Genomic DNA, 21,515 nt, shown 5'->3' on the forward strand with positions numbered 1-21,515 from the left:
TGCATCCACATTTACAGGCTCGTTATAGCCGTGAGAGCTTCTCGAGCTCGTCGAGTTTCAACGCTTTTAATTCAACTAAAGACATCATAATAGTACGCTCTAAAGAGTAGTACGCTAAAATGTATATAATAGGTGGAGATATATATCTAGTCAACAATATCGTAAAGACTCAGTAACGAGTGAGGAAGAAACGTTATTTTTTTGGCTACGCTTAAATTTGTCGAGTCAAAATTGGCAATGTAGTTTATCATAATCTGATTGATTTTAGTTCCATGTCTACTTAGTGATTATCTTATCGAGTGCTCGACATTGTACAAGTAAAGTTTGGCACATACAGACTCGAGCACACGCGCAACTAAGAGAAATCCAACTATTTTCCGAGAAAAAAGAAACTAAAGCTAATTATTTGCCTCGTTCATCGTGAATTTGTTCAGTTAAAGTTTAAAACGCATTCGACACTTTAGGCCTTACTGCTGCTATACGTCGTCTATATACGGGTCGCGCTTACCCCGAGCTTAATTCTACTTTGAGAACCGGCAATCTCGGCGCGTGCCTAGATTTTCCTTTTCCGGGCGCCCCTTCAGCTATACAGGAGGCGAAACATAATCGGATTTTGTCATTTAGAATAAACAAGTCCTATGTATACGTACAGTTTGGCTGGCCAAAGCAAAGGTAAAACATAAAAAGAGGCTAAAATAGGAGAGTGTACGTACACAGAGAGAAACGGCCGCCGCCGCCGCCGCCGCCGTGAGCGTATAGGTATATAATCTAAGAGAAACTGCAAAAACGACCTTATAGAGAGTCTATACCCCGGAAGCGCAAAACTATAACCACCCTTCGCGAGTCGTGTGCATGCAAAAACCTCTTACCCTCGGCAAACACATACACAATGTGTGTGTACATATATTCGTGGCAGTCTCGTCGTCGTAGTCATCGTCGTCGTCGTCGTGTGCCAGGCCGTGCGCGCCACGTTTCTCTGTGTCGAAATGTGTGCGCGAGCGCGGCCGATGTACGTGAACGTGTGCTTTTACTCTTTTCAAAAAAAAAACCACACACACAAAAGGGTCGAGCGCGCGCGCGCGCGGGGGTGCAGGCAGTGTGGAGCGGAAAGCTGGGTTAAAAAAAAAAAAAAAGAAGAAGAGAGAAGAGTCGTAGCGCTACTCGCTGCTGGTTGTAGTAGTAATAGTAGCGGTGTGTAGTAGTCACACGATTACGACGTCGTCGACGACTGACTGTCTCTCGTTCTCTTCTTCTTTGCCTCTCGCGCGCTCAGCTCGGTAATATATATATAGCTATATATATTCAGAGAAGATGAGAGGCCTTTCAGACCGTTTGCACATAAAGAGAGAGAGAGAGAGAGAGAGAGAAATGCAAGCAGCACTAGCAGTTTTTGCCCTTAAGGCCTAGATGTATGTGTACACGGGTTACGGGTTGAATTTTGCGGTGTATTGCATGCTGCTATTTTTTTTTTTTTTTTTTTTGCTGTAATATACGCCCGCCGCTGCCATCGCTGTGCGCATTGAGCGCAAGTTTCGCGCGCGCTTATTATACGCGTGTGGCTGGCTTCTTGATGTGGCTACGTGTGTTCGTATGTGCGCTACTGCTCTCCTCCCTCTCTCTCTCTCTCTCTCTCTCTGTCTCGTGCGATGCTAGGGTACATTATTTCTAACTTCGCCACACTTAGTAATTTTATTTTCAACGTTTACAAAAAAGTTATTATGTATATTATACGTGGCGCAGGCGTGGCTGAGAGTATGTCGAGCTTAAAAAAAAGGGCTGCGCAGGCAGGCACACGAGCTTTACTCTTATATATATACGTACAACTTATATATATGTGCCGCGCGCTCGTGCTATAATTAAAAAATTTCGACTCCTGCTCCTCCAGCCGTGGCATACATAATCCCACCCTCTCTCTCGCTGAGCCCAGTGCATTATTTTAATTTTTGAAGAATGTTTGCCGCGTAATGCGCAGTAATACATGCGCGAGTAAGTGAAAAATAAAATTAATCGTGAAAAGATCACCCCCGCGCTAAAGCAGCACGTACGTACGTACGTACGTATAACATGCATGCACTTACTGCTAATGCTCGGCGGCGGCTTGGCTTAATTTATCGGGAGGATGATTTGTGTTAGCGTTTGCAAATATTTCTCTCCTGTGTTTTTTTTTTTTTTTTATTACAACTCGTTCGGATTGATAAACACACGCGCTCATGAATAAACCCTTTAGTATCAAATTAAACACTCGCGCCGGTATAATTTAGTATGTAATGCTGTACACGTGTATAATAATGTCAATTGCTGTGTATACGATTAAAAACGTTGATATTTCTGGGATAATTGAATATGTCAGTAACAGTCCAGTTTTCTTAAATATTTTTTTTTATATCAATAAAATTGTATTATGTTTCATCGTTTTTGTGTCTTTTTTTTATAACTCCTTTTATATTTTTACGTCTAAGTACGTACGTATGTTTTCATTTTTCGTTACCTTGATATAATTTGCTAGAAAAATGTAGGGTGCACGTGTCTTCTTCGTTAAAATTAACGAGTGCTGACCAAAAAATAGCTCCGCGCGACGATATACTTCTTTCAACCTCGGGGAAAGAAAAGGATATACATAGAGTGTGAGACAGGGAGTAAGATAGAGATGGAAAGAGAGAATAAGAGAGAATAAGAGAGGGAGAGAAAGAGAGAGAGAGAGAAGGAAAAAAGAAGCTCCGAGACTTCTCCATATTTATCAAGTCGACCCGGCTCGAGCAAACTCGGCTGCTCGAGCTCGTTCTCTCGGCGATATCGCGCGCGCTCGCGAGTATAGTATTCGGGAGCGAAGCTCCTCTTTCTCACTTAAGTCGAAAAAAGTTGACAAACTAGCTCTGCAACAGTAGATGTGTATACAGTCGAGTTGGTAATAGTATAGCTGAGGCACGAGCTTGCGCTGAGTGAGAGATGGAGGAGATAGTTTGCGAAGCCCCTCCTCGGCCCGCGCGTGTGTATATGCTTGTCAACATTTTGTTCGCGTGCTCCCAGACGAGAGAGAGAGAAAGAGGAAAAGAGACTTTTCTATTATACATATATCCTTTTTCAAACTTTACTTCGTTACTCTTTGCTCTCTATAGGTTTTCATTTGACCCGCGATCGGCAGTCCGCTTATGTGTCTCTTTCTCTCTCTCTCTCTCTCTCTTTTTGCGCGTCGTGTTTTCTATCTGTATTTTATACCTATATACGCTACGTGCTACGTGAGAGGAAGGGTGAGGCGACCAGAGACAGAGTAACTTTCATGTTTTAAATGCGCACAAGTTTTTTAATCAAAAAAACGGCTTGGCACTGCCGATGCCTGAGTTTATCGCATTTACGTGTGAGTGCCGGCTTCGATCGGCGGCTCTCCCCTTTATATTCTTCCTTCCTTCCCTTTGGTTTTTTTTTCGCCTTCTTTTCTCTATACATATATATCTATACACCACTAATGATATGCACAATAACGATTGAAAAAGACACTGTAGAGCAGAGAAGCGAGTAGGTGGGTAGTCGTGCGATACCTACTGGCGCCGATGGCACTGGCCCTGCTGGCGTCCTCGCCACCGCTGCCGCCGCCGCCGTTGTTGTTGTTGTTGTTGCGCGACTTCGTCGGTGCTCTCGGCCGTTTGCGCGTGTACGTCGCGCTGGTCGCGTTCGTCGGCGACTCGACGTTGCAGTAGCTCGTGTCGCAGCAGCTTATGCAGATCTGCGAACAGCCGAATGTACACGTCATTATTTTTCTCTACGTTTTTCTCCACCTTTTTCCATTCCCACGAGCTTTTTCGTGGACGAATTTCAATTTTTAATTTCGGACGCATGATTTTAATAATTCGCAACTCGAGCCGTGGCTCATGCGTGGGGCAAGCAGCTCTCAAATATATGTATTGCGCACGTCGCTAATAAATCATGGAGGCGCAAACACACGTACGTTCGCGTATACGAGCTTTCGACTTCTTGTATCTCTTTGAGGGCTGACCTACGTGCAACCACTAAACACCACAGAGCATAACCAGCAGCAGCAACAGCAGCAGCAGCTGCAGCAGCTCTCGCTAGTTGACCTGTAATTAGTGAAATGGAACTTTCTCTTTGCAAGCTCGTACGTAGCGCGTGTATGTTATAGTATATGCGCATAGCGCATATATGTACGCGCGTGCGTGTGTGCGGCACATACACGGCGTTGCAAGCTCGAGCTTGCAGCCTGCGGATCCTCTATGTGTGTGCCCCTTCCTCCCCCAGCGCCGCGGTATAAAATTGAAAATGATTATCATTCGAAAATTATATTTGTTCCGAGGCGTGGAGAGAGAGAGAGTCTCGAGCTTGCGAGCTTGCGAGAGCGCGAATGATAAATTTTATCCCTCCCCCCGGCCACGCGCGCGAAACACAAAACTTTTTCAACTTCCGCGAAAATTCAATTCCCCGCGTTCAAGTGAAAGCATAAACCGCTTTATCTCGTATTTCGTTAGCTATACCCGCAACAAGAGTTTCAACTCCCTGCCAAATGTTTCAAACAGCATTTTATGTTTTCTCTTCTTTCTCTCGCTGCCGCGCCGCAGCGCGCGCTCCGCTAGCTCTTCCTCGTCCTTTTTTTTTCAATTCTTCCATTCTTTTCTGCCAAATTCCCCCATGAATATATTATGAAAGCTTGGCGCGAGCTCGCGTGCGTATATATTCCGCGCGTATAACGTCGCATCGCAGCTAGGCTCCTCTATATATACGTACATATCTATATATGTACAGAGCTGGCCTGGGCATGCTGCGCATCGCGCAACCGGCCAAGCAAAGAAGAAAATAACAAACTTTAACATCAAGATCTCGTTATAGAGTATTAAGTCGCCGCTGCTCCCTGCAGCAACCTCGTGTCCCCGACTTTTCTCTCTCGCTCGGTCTTTCGGTCGCGTTGCGGAACTCTTGCCGCTCTTTGCCTGCTTTGCGCGCGCGCGCCTCGGAACTGCTGCTTCTGCAGCTTTATACGAGCCGTTTTAAGCGTTCAAGCCATGTCTCGGGCTTGATCCGGCCATTATCTACTTCGATGTAGGTTATAAGCGGAGCAGCAGCGGCGGTGACGGCGGCGGCTACGTGTGTGTATTAAGCTCGGCTTTCTTCTCGCTCGCCTTCTCTTTTTCTCCCTATAACCATTTTACCTATAAGCGCCTCGGCTGCTGTAACACGTGAGCCACTTGCCGCTCTCGCGCGGGCGACAAAAGAGAGGAGAAAAAAAGCTCTCGGATAGCACAGTACGTAAAAGCACACGTGACTCAGCTAATCATTCAAATGTGTTCTCGCTAACCGTATATAACTCGAGCTTCATCCCGCAGTAGTGTAATTAATAATTCGCGCGCTTGCTCTCGCTGAACTACGTGCAGGAGAGCCGAAAAATAATCAATATTTCACGAATAGCAAAACTTGCGGTCACGCGGCGCTCTATATATAGATATGTAGATGGCCGTAGTAAAATGAACGGATATAAACTGCCAGGCTTTTTTTGCGAGTGAAACTTTTCGTTATGCATGTATACACACGTCTATGTATAAGCTCGCGGTGGTGGATACAGTCGACTCTAGAGTGGCCGCGAGCGCGCGTGTGGATAAAGTTTCGATGGCAACGTTTTATCATTGTTGCACGCGCGTACCTATAACACACACGAGCGCTGCAAGCAGAGAGGCGTTGATGAATTTTTGCTCGAGCTTGCGGGATATAAAAGATAACATTCCGCTGCGCGCTCATAAAGTATCGGCTGTGCAACACCCGAGGTATTAACGGAGCAAGCAAATATTTTTAAATGTCAATCATAGGTACACACGGTATAAACGCGTCACACATCCGGGCTAGTAGTTGACGCCGCCGTTGTTGTGTGGCTTTCCAATTGTCAGATCGCGATCCTTTTCAATTTCATATTCGAATTATCAACACTCCTGGACGCGCGTACTGGTGTGATTGTATAGAAATTCAAAGTATGCGCGGCCGAGAGTATCGCGCGCGAAATTCGCCTGAAATTCTCCGGTAAATGATTGGTGCTACGCAAAAAAAAAGAGAGGAAAAATCAATTTGTTAATTAATACCTTTTGCGTGTCGATGGGTACGCATCCGACGTTGGCCGGGCTGCACTCGATCTCGTTGACGCAGCTCTTGCTCACCTATGTACGTGTACATACATGTTGTAGTGAAGTGGTGGACGACGACGACAGAAGAGGACAAAACATGGAAGAGAGAGAGGGAAAAATTATTCGTTGTCAAATCGAAAAAATAGATGAATGTATGGGGGAACGTGACGCGGACGGCGATATACGTAGAAAAGGCATCAAAAAAATATCGCTTCAGTTTTTATTTTCGTCCCGAGAAGCTCTTATCTCGATAAAAAGAAAAGAAGGAGGAGGAGGAGGAGGAGAGGAGGCGAAAAAAAGAAGAGTCAGAGACGTACGTACGGTATTCGCGCGTGCGATAGTAAACGCTTTTAGAGCCATAGCGTATTACCCCCTCGAGCAAATATCTTGCTCGAAAGTGTATACGCCCGGTCGTGTGCGCGCTCGTACATATATATACATACACACGCGCACAGACACAGAGGCAATCATGATCCGAAGCGCAGCAGCACCAGAAGCAGCAGCAGGAGCTCGTGTACACCAGTCGCGCACACTGCAGCACTTCTATATATACTATATATAGCTTGCGCGCGTACGAATAAATATTGGCGTTGGCTCTCGCGTGCGCGTAGCACACAAAGTTCGATGCTACACACGTGTGTTTTAGGTGTGCGCGTGTGTATAGAAATAGTAGTACCTCGTCAAAACCAACATTTAGCCAGCGATGATTAATTCGCGACTCGATAAATAACATTATATACGCTCAAAGTCAATTTGCCTTTCTTAGATATATAGTCAAAAGTTTATTTGCCTCGTATATGTGTAGCATATATTCCGTACGGCGAAACGCGAGTCTCGACTCCGTCCATATAATATTATATTTATATCGTATATACGAGGTTATATATGGGGGTGAGTACACATAAAAAAGAAATTTGATGCTTGCCAAGACGCTGCGTCCGCGACTATCCAGAATATGCAGAGATCGGCAGAAATCCCGACCGCCTGCAGGACATGGAGTGTCTATAGCCCATTCGTTGCACATCTGAAGAGAGAGAGCACAAGAACATCCATTATGTACAGTATTATCACCTTGCCAAAAAATTTTCCAACCTCGCTCATCGCTTTTTCTCTCACTCTTTCTCACTCGTTCGTTCGTTTAGGAGGGGGGCCACTCGTAGTACACAAGGTTATTAAACATTTTTCTCGCGTTTTCACGAGGCCGTGGGCGATACGCGCGAGGCAATACTCGGATCGAAGCAGACTCGAAGCTCTCTCGCGATCGCTAATATCAATTTGCGAAGAAAATGGAAATTGATCGGCGCCCGCCTGCATAGTGCATCGACGTAATAAATATTACGCGCGTCATGATGCAAGATAATGCCGTATAATGACGGATCAATGGCAGTATACACATTCGAATCGACAGATGCTGTCAATTTATTCACAGTCGAATATTATTAGACGCGTCTCGCGCGCCCACCTCCCACCTGTCCCCGTAAATTGAACTTTGTTATAATAGCATTACGCGCGCGCGCGCATTCGCAAGCTCGCGGCGCTACTGCACAAGGCCAGGATCGATGGCTTATGTAAATTTTAATATTGCTTATAAATATGCATCGTTGAATTTTCGGCGGAGCTGCACACTCTGGCAATGCCCAACGCGCGCATATATAAGTCATATAAATGTGCGAGAGAGAGAGAGAGAGAGACAGCAGAGTCAGGAAGATTCAATTTTCGAAATCGACAGGTCACTTTGCCCCGGCCCTGAGTTAATAAGTTAATTATTTGATATGCCAAATAATTGATTTGCATACACTCAAGAGCTCGGACGCCGCCGCCGCAAGTGCACAGCTTGCATCTCCGCGACTTTTCAATGATATAATAATGATGATATTAGCGACAAATTGCCCGGCTCGCAAAAACGATCCGTATATATACAAGTCGGAAATCTATTTTGGAAAACTTGTTCGACCGCTCGGCTCGGCTGGAGCTTTAATTAAGTCGTAAAGCGAGTTCATGAATAAATTTACGACTCGATCCGCTTCTCGTTTTTTTTTCCTGGCGCTCGACTCGCGAGCTCGCGTGCGTAATTAAATTTTAATTATTTTTTCCTCTTAAAGCTCGCGTGCATCGGTCACGCGCGCGGCGCGCAGGATGCGTCTAATCGGCGAACAATGCCACGAGCTTCGACCGGTTATTTTCGGAGCGAAAGCTGCATTCCTCCGTTCATAAACATCATCATCTCTTTTACGCATTTGTGAAAAGAAAAAACAACAACGAGTAAAAAAAGAGGGGAAAGAAAAAAAGTGGCAGCGTTATATCTTTAACTTTGCTGCTGCTGCTACTGCTACTGCTGCTACTCATAACAAAGTCTAATGAAGCGTCGACGACTGGCAGGGCGCGTTCGCTCGCGCATATAAATTCCTCGCGTGAGCGGCGAGTCTCTCGGCGCGGAGCTCGACTGCTGCTGCAGCTACTCGTGCACCGAGCAACAGCAGTATAAGCGGCGGCAGAGAGTTGCAAGTTCATTCAATAAAGTAAGGCTGAGAAGAGGCGAAAATCCTTAACAAAGCAACATATTTTATTGTGCTCTAAAATAAATGCCGTTTTCTCAGCGCGCGCGCGCGGGCGAGCTTGATATTTCTCTCGCTCGAGCTCGCTTTAGGTTGCGCCGTAGTATAGTATATATATAACCGATGACGGGTACTGTAGCATAAAAGAAGTAGCAACGGAAAAATACGAGCGTGCGCCCACGTTCCGCCGACAATGGCAATTTTTTCTCAACTGACGGATCTTTTTCTCTCCTCGCGCTCGCCTACACTCCCTCTACCTCTCCCTCTCTTTCTCTCTCTCGTTCTCTCTCTTTTTTAACTCTCCACTATAATAACTATCTTTCGCATGAAAACGTGTAATTAAGAAAAAGAATCGCGAAGAAAAAAGCAGAAAATTTTCACTTTTTTTCATCACGTTGCAGTCGTAGCAGTGGGTAACTATATAGTAGCAGTAGCAGCAGCAGCGTTAATAGTTAAGAAACGAGCAACGAAGAATTTTTCAATCCATCCATTCGGGCGCGTCAAGATATTAAACGAATGGGGTATTCCTTCGGGTTTGTATGTGATACGCGCGTATCATACAGCAGCAGATGATGAAAAGTAGGTCGGCTCGCGCGCGCGCAAGCTCGCATGCACGTACAGCAGCACCGAGCGACGCTGCATCATGGAATTTTGCAACTTCATAATTAAAACGAACGACCTTTGCACGGGGGGTGCAACGAGAGGATCGTCAGAGGAGTAACGCGCGAGGGAGGCGCGGAATTCCAAAATGTACGATCGATCTCTTCGCGCCACGGTTTTCCATTTTTTTATATTTTTTTTATTTTTTTTTTTTTTGTTCGCACGTACGTAACTCTCGCTCGCCCCTCGACGGCGGCGGCGGGCATGTGCCGCGCGCGCGACTCTTGCATGGCAGTTTGCGCGCGTGATATGTGCGATATATCATACGGGGGTGTAGAACGGCTCACACATGCTCTCTTGTGCAGCAGCAGAAAGCCACCCACGGCTGAACGCGTGACCCGCAGCAGCACATACATTCATACATACATGCATGCCGTGCGACGTAGCCGCGCTCTTTGCACACACAACCCACCCCCGCACAACCACCCCCCCTGCTCACACAACGCCCCGAAAAATACATAGCTTTTTGCTCTTACCTTGTTGTCGCTGACGTTGACGCAGGTGTAACAGGTCAAACCTGCGGGGATAACACACGTGAAAAATAATAATCCATTTACGTCGGGGGGCGTGCAGTACAACACGCCGTTCGTGCAGCGTAGCGAGAATTTCCGAAAACGTCCATCTTAATTCTTTTGAAAAAGATCATATTCATCGTCGGGTTATAGAGAGAGCGGAAGAGAGGAAAAATATGTACTATATGCAGACGCGATACAGAGCTACACAACAATCGTTGCCGAAAAATTGAAAGCGAAACGATTCAAACTAAAGCTTTTTATCTTTCTCATTTATCAGAATTTATTTCAACATTTCTATATCTTTATTTTTAGTTAGTCTCTCTCTCTCTCTCTTTGAAAGTTATACGAGCGCCTGGCCGTCCATCATAATTTATCGCTACCGGAGAGAGAGAGAGAGAGAGATCTCTATCTCTCGGCTCTTTTCTAGCATTTCAAATATTTTTTCATCGCTCCCGCTCGTCGACTTTTCGCGCCTCGTGTGCAGCAGTACGAGTCGGACTTTTTAAAAGCTCGAGAGCGAGCGCGATATCTGCGCGCAGCGTATAAGGAAATTCAAATTTGACGGATAATCGAAGTCTCTCTTTCTCTCATCTTTTCCTCGGCTGTCTCGCTTTTCGCTCGCTCGCTCGCGCGGTGCATGTGTAAGATTGACGTTTCGCCGCACTGCACCGCTGATGCGGCTCTTCTTTCGGAAAATCTCCCTCTGCTGCCGCTGCTGCTCCGAGCAAAAGCCCCGTAATGAATAATTCAGGGATATCCTTACGATAAGCGTCCTCGTCGTCGAAATTGTTATTATTCTTAATCAATAAGGCGCTCTCATTTTTGCCACGTCCGTCGTGGCTGCTGTTCGACGAACTGCTGGCTTTGCTGCTCTCGCAGGCTGATTCCGTAAACAAAAGCAGTCCGACCATGAGCCACGTGATCATTCCTCACATCGTCTCTGCGAACAGAAAAGCAACGCAACGATATAATAATGTATAAGCTCCACTGTACTCCACTGCGCAACAACTTGTGAATTGACCGAATTTTTCATCCCCCCATAGCCGAGCTAGCCACGATTCATAAGATTATTCCATTATATGGATTTATAGCGGCGCGTCGAGAGGTTAAATCAAACCTTTGGCTGCAGGTGCGTGTATACTGTATACTGTACCACTCTATATATATGTGAGGCTGATTGTATGAAAAAGTTTTTATTTCTCTCACGTGTGTTATTTATTTATATCGTTTGACTTCCTGACTCGTTGGAAAATGGATTTTTCCCCTCGTTTGTTTTTAATTCAGTTTAGAACGGAGAGATTTTTCCAACTCGCTACTCTTTCAAGTGTGTGTTATGTATGTGTGAATGAGCGCACGTGTGTGCGGCGCATGTGTGTGCGTGGGGGTATGCGCGGAACTGCTGCACTGCACACATATATAGGTAAGAACGAAGCGAGAGAGAGAGAGAGAAAGAGCAGGAGAGAGAAATGTGCGCTTGTGGAAATGTTTCTTTTCTCTCATGCTCAGCCTCGCCCCGCGAGCTCCTTCTTTTTTTTTTACTTTTTTTTGTACTCGACGTGATCGCGTCGAGGGTTTGCGAGAGAAAGATTTTCGGATTATTGGAGCGGAATGCGAGGCTTGTAAATATATGTAATATTTATATGTATAGCCAGCAGAAATTTCGCGCAAACATTCGCGATCAATTTGTGCGCAGGCTAATGAACAACGGCCTCTCTCTCTCTCTCTCTCTCTCTTTTTTCCGGTTCGTTATAATTCATCGGCGGATGATTAAGAGGTCGCTTATACACTCGAACGACAGCCTTTTTATAATGCATTTAGGAGCGCGCCTATAATATGGATAGCGATATGCACGGGAATGGAAAAATATTTTCCAACTTTGAAACGCGCCCACGATAAAGTCTCGATACTTAAGTTTTTAATAAGTGTAACATTGGAAAGTTTGCCCTTGCCGCAGAAGCGAGTCGAGAAACTTCGCCTTATATAACCTTATATCGCATTAATCTTGAAAAGCTAATCGAAATAATTCAACTCGTACGCCGGGAAATCTGCATATAGTTTATCATATACCGCGAAACTTTGGTCTCTAACACCTCCCGCAGTGGTGTGATGTGCTCGAGTCACAGTGGTAGTGTATGTGTGTGTGTGCGACTAAATCGATTTTGTATTCAACGCCGAAAAACCACGCTTAAGCTGCCGAGCTCGACTGTGCGGCGGCGGCGGCAGCCTAGCTCACTTTTCTCTCAGTGTATAGTGTTTACTATTTAACAACCTGTTGGCCGCAAACATCCCCGTGCAATTAACGTTAAATCGAGCGCGCGATACACGGCCCCGCCTTTCAATCATACACGCGCAAAGGGCATTCTTTTAAAATTTGAACGCCGATTAACGCGCCGATGTATATAGCCTCCGAGTTGAAGCGAGAGCGAGAGAGAGAGAGCACGGGGGGTATCGAGGCATGAAATACACATCCTTTCCATTATCCCTCGACGGTCGCGAGCCTCGTGCGTTTACATAAATCTCATTTTATCCTTTGGCCCCAAAATGCGCGTTCCGTTGCGCCCTCTCCACCCCCCTGGAGAGAGGCAGAGGCAGAGGAGAGATAGAACGAGCGAGCATTTACCCTACTGCAAAATAACGCGCTACAGTATATACAGGGGAAACGAATCAGTCCGTTATTATTGTATAGCTCTAGGCGCTCATAATGATAAAGAGCTGCGTCTCTCTCTCTCTCTCTCTCTCTCTTAGTCGAGTCACTGTAAAACGAGTTTACAGCAATATGGATTTATATTAAAAGCGCCTGGAGTTGCAGGTCACGCGCGCGCGCGTCACTTTTGATGTTTAAAATAACAAAATTTTTGCCGCGATTGATGAACGACAAAGAAACTCAAGGCAGAAATCACGGATATCGTCGATACTCGACGCTCTTTCTCTCTGCGCACAGCAATTCTCATTTGCATAGACACACACACGCACACGCAGAGGCAAGCTGCGTCCGAGCACGCGCTATATATGCGTATATATATACCAGCAGTGCTGTGAATTTGTATTCTGTTTATTGCCAGAGCACGCACACGTGTCAAGAGTAAACGTGTGCTGCGCTGGGCTGCTCTCGAGTTACGCTCGGCGTGGTGCGGGCGAGAGGAGGAGTCCGGGCACGAAGTAAAAATGAAAAAAAAAACATAACAGCCTCGGCTCTGTGGAAAAGCAGTAAAAAAATTATACATTCACATGTGTTATACGTTTATGTACTTGAATCCCTAGAAAATTAACTATATAGCTCGTATATACCTAGTATAACGTGGATTAAAATCCCTAGAGAAAGATAGAGTTGTAACTTTATATATATTATATACACACCTATAGCAAGCACCCGCCCTACACGTCTCCCTCTAGTCTGCTGCAGTGCGCGGGGGAGCTCGAGTGAGAGAGAGTCAAATATAAACTGGATTACCTGCGCACTTTTATGATAGGAGCGGGGCTTCCCTCTCGCACGGGTGCCCTCTTATACGTGCTCACTATTTGACGCCGAGTATTAATATAACACGGCCGGGGGGGCGAGGAGAAGAAAGAAAAAAATCATAACATCTGGCTTTGCCCGCACGCCAAGTTTATGGAATAATTAGGATGAATTACTGTCGACGCGCATTGATGTCGTATCTATCTCTCTCACTCAAAGGCATATAATTACGTCTGCACGAAAGAGTTTAATTATTTGAAAGCACCTTCAGCCGCGCGAGCTTAATTCTTCGCCCACCCGTGGATTAATCATTAACCTGTACATCCTCGCGCGCCCGTTTAATTTTGCAAACTCCGGGCCCCATATTGTTGTATATATGTACTATATATGCTGACGAGCGGCTCGGCTTATTAAATTCCAACGTTAGCATATATTATAATTGCCCTTTGTTGTGCGCGCGCTCGTGTACGATTGCCCCGCGCCCGAGTTAATCATTCGACGGACGTAGCCGACGTTTATTTCCCTTTTTTTTATCATTATAATATCAGCTCCCTCGGAGGGAAAAAGGAGGAAAGATGAGGCACGCGCGCGCGACAATGAATTCGGCTGATAAAGACGAGCGAGATTTTCCAAGGGAGTAGAGCTCGGTGTTATATTTATACTCCTGCATGTCCCTCTGCGGGAGTAAATATTTTTTCAGCCGTTAAATGTCAAAGCAAGCCAGCTCCAGTGCCGATCTTGAGGGAATAAAGCGCAAAGAATTTTTTTTCCAGATCATTTTTTTTTTAAATTTTTTTTCTCCCCCCTTCCCCGAGACTTTTTTTTCCGAACGTCGTCGTCATCGGCGCCGCGCGCGCGGTGAAAAGCCTCGCGAGTCTCGAGGCTCTAGTGTACCTACTGGTGCGAGCACGCATTATCGAGAGTACATCACGCGCGCGCGGGTGTGCAGCCGAGCCTTTTCGCAAATTTACTCTTCGATGAGCGGCGCGCAGCAATGCAGCAATGCACGTACTATAACACACACACACACACACGCGTACACACGTACGGCATTCAGGTACACATATAGGATAGAAAACGCGCGATGCAGCCGTTATGCGCGCGTGCTGTGCTCTCTCGCTCGCGCGAGCAGCTCTCGTGCAGCAAAAATCAAAAGAGAGAAAAATGCTGCTGGCGTATTTTATCAGCACTCGACAATTAGCTGCTACTCGCAGCTGCAACTGCTGCCACTGCTGCTGCTGCTGCTGCTGCTGCTACTGCTGCACTCGTCGGGAAAACTTTTCTTTTGATCGACGTTTTAGACACTCTCGAGAGCCGAGTATATGAGAAATTGGCGTTTATTATTGATGATGTATAATTAGCTGAGCTGCTGCCGCGCGCTGCAAGTGTGTACGCGCATCATGTCACTCGCGATGATCGCGCGCGCAGTATACGATATATACCAGCGGCTAATTAAATTAAAAAATTGAACTTTGTTGGCGCGCGCACTCGCGCTTTTATATATAAAGAATATACGCGAGAGTAAAATTTGATATTTTATCCGCGTAATAACGTTGTGAGCGCATCGTCGTCGTTGTGCAGCAGCAGCAGCAGCAGCAGTAGGAGCAGCAGCGAGGAGTCGTGCTTCATGCAGCTTTGCTTTGACTCCGCACTCAACTTTCTAACGAGTTTGAGAACGAAATCTTTCGTCAAAAAGTGAATTATCCCGTTTCCCCTCTGTGCCTCTTGCTGCCGCCGACGAGCTGCGACTACAGCTGCTACAACTATTACTACTACATTATCTTGTTTTCCTTAACAAAGAGCATGAATTAAGCTTTGTTATACGAGGATGTTGCTCTTCTCTCTCTCTCTCTCTGTAGGGTGCGTGCGGCGCGCTTAATTTTGTAAAATTTCATCTTAGCGGAGTTTCAAAAGTATTTGGAGGTCCCGTGCCAGGCAGCAGCAGCAGCAGCAGAGCAGCATGAGCCTCCAAGTACGCTGATCGATAATTCACGCGTTCTACTCTCGACTGCGTGTTATGTGTACATGCACACACACACACACACATACACGTAGGCTGCTGCAGTTCGGGGCAAAATCGACTTAAAAGATTCAACAGCTGATGCGTATACTCGCGCCTATGTATATAGTATAGCTAGCGATCGCTTCATTTGCTGCCCTACGTGCCCCGACGTCGATGTTTAATAATTATTCATCGCGAGAGCGATGCTGCACACACTACACACAATTGCACGGAGCGAGAGAAAGCTGCAGAGCCGATAATAAATTGCTCGTATGTAATGGAGCAGCAGCGGCGTGTGCGCGAGAGAGAGAGAGGCCGTCCGACGCCCCCGAATTATTCACGTCTAATTAATTTGTAAAATTCCGGTTACGAGTGAGAGAGAGAGAGAGAGAGAGAGAGAGAGAGAGAGAGAGAGAGCAGAGAACAGTTAGGTGCGCTCGCGTTGATTCGAGAGTCCTTTTTTTATCCGTTGTATCCTTATCTTCATTAAAAACTTCCCTGTGCGAACAATAAAAAGCTTCCCGTGTCATATTTATCCAATTGTGTGCTCTCGACGACGACAAACTTTTCTCGTTTTAAGGAAGAGATTTGCGCAAGGGTGCAGCAGCAGATCCTTTTTCTCTCTTTCTCTCTCCTCCTCTCTCCCTCTCGCTTGCTCTCTTGCTCCCACGTACAAATTTGACGTATTATAACGTCATGCATTCACGATCGTAATTTTACGGGCCGAAAAGTTCCAACGTCGACGCGCTCCACCTTTTACTAATTCCACGCGCCATAAGCCAAGGTCCTCTTTGTGTGTGTGTGTGTGTGTGTACGAGTATGTGTATACTGCTGGAAATTCGCGCGTGTGTATTACTACGCTACATATACGTGTGCGACGCGCTGCGCGTCGTATATACATCGTGTGGAATGTGCAGCCCCTTGAGAGAGCGAGAGAGGTGAGCCCGAGACGGCTGAAACTATGAAAATTTTACGGACTTATCCAGTTTTGAGAAAAGCTTGACAGCTTTTTCGTTGACTAGAGATATGAGAAAATTTTCTTGGCAAAGTTATTCTTTTGCGCGACGCCGACTTTTTTTACCCTCATCTTTTTTGTGCGCCCCGCGCGCTAGCTTTCGCTCCTGCAGCCAAGATAAAGCCCTTGTGTGAGATTAATTTAAAATCTTCCCGTTAGCTTTTTTATTTTCGTCGAGCTTTTATACAAGTTGTATCGTCGCGTAGTCGCGTTTTATATATATAAAGTCGCGCGCTGCGCGATATATAATATGAGAAATTTTTCGTGCAACGCCGCAACTCGACTGGCTTTTTTCCGCGAGAGAAAGAGAGAGAGAGAGACAGACAGAGATCCACTTTGTCGCTCACTCGACGCTACATTATATAGAAGTAATACAGTAACGAGGGGCACTTTACTCTCGCTCGCGCGTTGATTCAGGGAGCTTAATGCGAAAAAATGACAATTTTTCACGTGTCCCCCGTAATTCGACGACAATTTCTCGTGGCGACGTTTTATCGCGAAACAATCCACGAGCGATTTAATTCTCGCCAACGTGTATAGAAGCGTATAAACGAAAGAGAGAGAGAGAACGAGTGCGAGAGATACAAGTGCCGTCGGTGCAAGTGAAAAAAATGTCGTTACACCGTACGAAGCCATATCAATGCCCATAAAGTCAAAAGCCTCGAGCATATGCTCTTCTCTCTACACACCACTGCATGGCACTACTCATGCGCTGCTCTTTTCTCGTTGTCGTCTAGAGTCTTATAATGCACTCGTTGAGAGAATCGGAACACACATCATCGACGACGTCGTATATAAATTTTTTTACGATAGCACAAGAAAAAGAAGAGGAGGAGGAAGAAGAAGAAGAAGAAGAAGAAGAAGAAGAAGAGAAGTATAGAAGAAGGAAAAAAGTCGCCCGAAGAGCGAAAGAGCAAAGAGGGTGAGTCGAGAGAAAATAGAGTGGCGAGCGGCGAGCAGCGATGCGGAATGTAACGCGACATTCGAGTATTTTCAACTGCAGGTGTTTTCGATGTCGGGCCGCGCGCGCCTGCCTCTAACCCTCTACCTCGTGTGTTTGTGTGTGTGTGTGTGTGTGTGTGTGTGTGTGTGTATGTGTGCATGTGTGCTCGCGACGTACACATAGTTATATATTTATAGACGTATATAGATCGTACGCCTTGTGCAGCGCGACTAAGCTTTTGGTTGAGTCAATTTGGCCGATTTAGAGGTTTCCATTCTCCCCGTCTCTCTTCTATCAAAGAAGGCAAACTTGATCCCTCTCTCTGTCGCTGCTGCTGCTGCTGCTGCTGCTGCTGCTGCTGCTGCTTCGACGTGGGCATGTGTGTGTGTGCTGCATGTGACGCTTTAACAGGCGACTCGACTGATTTAATAATCTCGCTTGGCTCTCTCACAGTCTCTCTCTCACACATCTCTCTATATAACCCACTAACCCAATATCGATCATCGCATTGGCACATCAACAAGTTGTGCCTTGTGCACGAGCCTCGTCGATCCTGTATATATAATAATATAAAATAATGTATACAGCGTGTGCAGCGCAGCGTGGCATATTTTCAACTGCCACCACATTTATTTAGCCTCGGCACGGCTCATGCCACTTTTTTTCGAGGCCATTTAACTCGCCGAAAAAGCATCGCAGGTGCGCGTCGATGGCACTCTGCAAGCTCTACGGCGTGCGGCGCACGAACGTATCCCCGCGCGTTATGTATATGTGTACACGAGCGAGCGACCAAGCAGCGACGTGTATCGATGCGAAATTCAAAGGCTTTGTGTGTGTGTGTGTGTGCGCGCACACGAATTTTAGCGTGCATGTATACATAATACGTGCGATGTAGTAGTACGTATATAGCGCATGTATAAGGATTTATATTCGAGAGGCGTGGATTATTCCAGACGATATGATATCAGAGAATACCTGCAGCGTATACATAACTCGGGGATACGCGCGAGTATATGCATGTGTGTACCTCCTCTCTCTCTCTCTCTCTCTGTCTATATATCTATATAGGTAATATCGGGAGGAGGACGGAGCCATGCAGTGCAGCAGTAGTAGTACATATAGAGCTCTGTGACTGCTGCAATGTACAAGCTCATAATGGAGATTATACGTATGACTGTTAATTGATGATCGCAGTGATGATTGCGTTTTGGCCCTTTGTGAGGCAACTCTGCTGCTGCTGCCTCCTCCTCCTCCTCCCTTCGCCTCCCTTAACTTACCCTGCCGCGTGCAGCTACGGCACATGCATCGCGCCTCTCTCTATATATCCATTATATTATTATTAGCGCGACTCGTGCACGCGCTCGAGCGAAAGACGGAGTAGTGCGCATTATTATATGATGTACATGTAGCGCGCCGCAACACAGCATCGCATCAGCTCTCGCTCGTTGCTTACTCCACGCGCCGTCGTAGTCGTCGTTATTGTTGTTGTTCGGTAATTCTATATCCCATATAATTAATCGCATCTATCGCTCTTACGCTCGAGTCGCTTGCGCGATACGATCGAATGCTATTACGTGTATAAGCCCCCCTTGATACGTGTATATGTGTGTGTGCCGTGTTCAGCGTGCTGTGTAGTGCTGTATAACGTATAGCAGCTTGTTTTTACGCCTTACCAGTCGAAAAGCAATCTCCATGCCCCGCACTTGACTCTTGCCATGCACACGCGCACACGCGCACACACGCGGCCACTGCTACGCGAGATGCTCTCTAGCACTTGCACACTATGCGACTCTGCTGCTGCTGCTGCTGCCTTCCTCTTTTTCTTCTGTATTATTCAGAGCTCGATCTGCTGCGGCTACCACGACTGCTGCTCTTTGTGTATTCTAATGGAATACGTATTGCGAGATCACTCATTCATTCGATATATCGGCTGCTGCTGCTGCTGCACGTACATACGAAATTTGAATTCTTTTGGACTGAGCGCCAGACGTCGATGAAGCATTAATTTTTCTAAATTAATAATGCCAAGCTTTGGATGGCAGAGCTCCTAAGAAAGCACTTGCGATGACACTTTAAAAACTCCAGGCACGCAACAAAAGCATGTGGCTCTCGGTACACGTTATATATAAAACACACTCGCACCGACCTATACGTACATATATAATAATATGATACTTGTGTGTGCTGCGATGTATTCGTATTACGTTTAGGAGAGAGTGCACAGCTCGAGCGTAGAGATAAAGCGGTTCGAGCGACCGGGCGAGCGGTGCACTCGATACTGAAGCAAGCTTACTCCTCTCTCTCTTTCTCTCTCTCTCTCTCTCTCTCTTCTCTCTCTCTTTCGTTCACCCCGGGCTTTGGGGGTAACGGCAGTAGCAGCAGCAGTAGCAGCGGATCCCTCCCTTCCCTCCTCTCTCTCCAGCTTCCCTCCTCCTCCGCCTCCTCCTGCACTGGTGGCTGTGCGCGCGTGCTCTACTACCGCGCGCGTAGCAGTAGTGTGCCAGTACCACCCCCTCTGGACCCCTATATGCTAGAGGCAGGCAGGCAGGCAGGCAGGCAGGCAGGCAGTATATATACATGTTTCTGCGGACAGAGAGCGAGATAGATAGTGCGGGTTATTAGATGCTGTAGGATGATGTACACGTTATACCATCCATACCTATAATGTCTCTGCGCGAATTCGTGTGCATGCACGGCAGCTATATCTATCTATATAGCGGCTGCCGTTGCAACTACGTTGAAAGAGAGGGAACGAGGGAGCTAAAGCTATATAGAGAGAGCGACAGAGAGAGAGAGAGAGAGATAGGGTTGGATGACTCGTTAAGTGATTAGATTATCACTTCGTGCATCGAATAGTTTATACCATTCCGACGACTATATAGATGTAGGCTTGCGCGCGGGCAACTTTTGCCGCATAGCGAGAGCGTATACAGCAGTCGGCTGCAAGTACTTGGAGTACCGCAAATGTGTGTACACCACCGAGCTGCCGTGTGTACGAGTATACATACATAACGTACAGCATTGCGCAGCGAGAGACACGGAGCGATGAGTCTTTCCATACGTTGACCCTATCCACTAGCTCGGCTCGACTACCGCGCGTAGTATATATACTGTATATCGCGCTACACAGCCAACACACGAGTCGGATAGTCGTCGTCACCTCTCTCCTTCCCTACCCGCACGCAGTTAAAATATATATCGTCGAATATATCCAAACTCTTCGCCCGCTGCTGCTGCAATATATTTCCTCGCGCTTCTCGACGATGACTCGGCAGCAGCTCGACGTGCGGCCGATCTCCTCTCCGGCTTTCATTATATATTTATTCCAGCGAGCTTCGCACTGTTTTTCATCTTCGCCAGCTCGGAAAAGTACCTCATTTCCTGCCGGTGCATATTACATGTGCCGTAGAGTAAAAGCACAGTAAAAGCTGGCTGTGTGTTTGTATAATACGTGTACACGTACTCGGGCCTATACGCATAGCACAGCAGAGTGTAATTTCCATCGAATTTCCTGCGCGTTCGAGAGGAAAAAAAAAATGTTATTGCGAGCTGTGTGTGGCCTAGCAACAGCAGCAGTCCCCCATTGAGAGCAGTTGCATTGCCGCTGCTGCGATCGCGAAACTGCATGCAGCGCGAGTTCGATTCTTAGTCGCGCGAGCTGTAGGGCGCGCGCGGGGGAGTACATAGCAGTAGCTAGCTACGCTGTATAGCTAGTAGTATAGTACAGTAGAGCTGGCTGCGAATCGAGGCCGAGCTGGGGAGCTTTGATAAGCTCGACTCGCGCCTAGCTGCGCGACAGAGCCCTATTGTAAAAGCAGCGAATGATAGGCGTGTTACAGATACACAGAGCGAGAGAGAGAGAGAGAGAGAGAGAGAGACTGGCGTACAGGTCACAGGAGGGAATAACGGATCCGATTGTCACGCTTTCGCACGCGCGCGCGACTCGCAGCAGTCGCAGCAGCTCGAGAGCACAAGCGAGCGTGAGAGAGACTTCGTTACGTTTACGCGTCGAGGGAAAGAAAAAGAAAAAGAGCCCAGCTGCAGCAGCGAGTACCGAGGCATACATATAGATATGTAGTACCCTATAGTACCACTATAGTTACGCGCGTTTAATGCCGCTTCTGCTCGCTCGCTCGCTCACTGTGTACTTATAGCTTATAGAGCTGGGGCTAGGCTACATGCACACTGCTGCGTTGCTCGCCTGATGGATGCGATTCATTTTTTTTAACGAGATTCTCCGCGTGCGAGCCGC

General features: G+C 46.7%; 1 protein-coding gene across 2 annotated transcripts; it reads right to left on the reverse strand.

The window, feature by feature from the left end:
- Positions 1-1,461: 1,461 nt before the first annotated feature.
- Positions 1,462-19,521, reverse strand: LOC106658722. 2 transcript variants are annotated; one of them, XM_023461386.1, is made up of 6 exons: positions 19,420-19,521; positions 10,610-10,786; positions 9,808-9,848; positions 7,042-7,140; positions 6,075-6,149; positions 1,462-3,721 (listed from the first exon to the last, which is right to left on the reverse strand). In XM_023461386.1, exons 2-6 carry the CDS (start codon positions 10,770-10,772, stop codon positions 3,461-3,463), a joined length of 639 nt encoding a protein of 212 aa, XP_023317154.1. In that variant the 5' UTR covers positions 10,773-10,786; positions 19,420-19,521; the 3' UTR covers positions 1,462-3,460. The 2 variants fall into 2 exon arrangements, with proteins under 2 accessions (XP_023317154.1, XP_014236292.1); XM_014380806.2 differs by having other exon boundaries at positions 18,937-19,521.
- Positions 19,522-21,515: the final 1,994 nt, after the last annotated feature.

This window comes from Trichogramma pretiosum, unplaced genomic scaffold, assembly GCF_000599845.2.
Source record: "Trichogramma pretiosum strain Unisexual culture from Peru unplaced genomic scaffold, Tpre_2.0 scaffold2, whole genome shotgun sequence".
In the NCBI taxonomy this organism is placed as follows: Eukaryota; Metazoa; Arthropoda; class Insecta; order Hymenoptera; family Trichogrammatidae; genus Trichogramma; species Trichogramma pretiosum.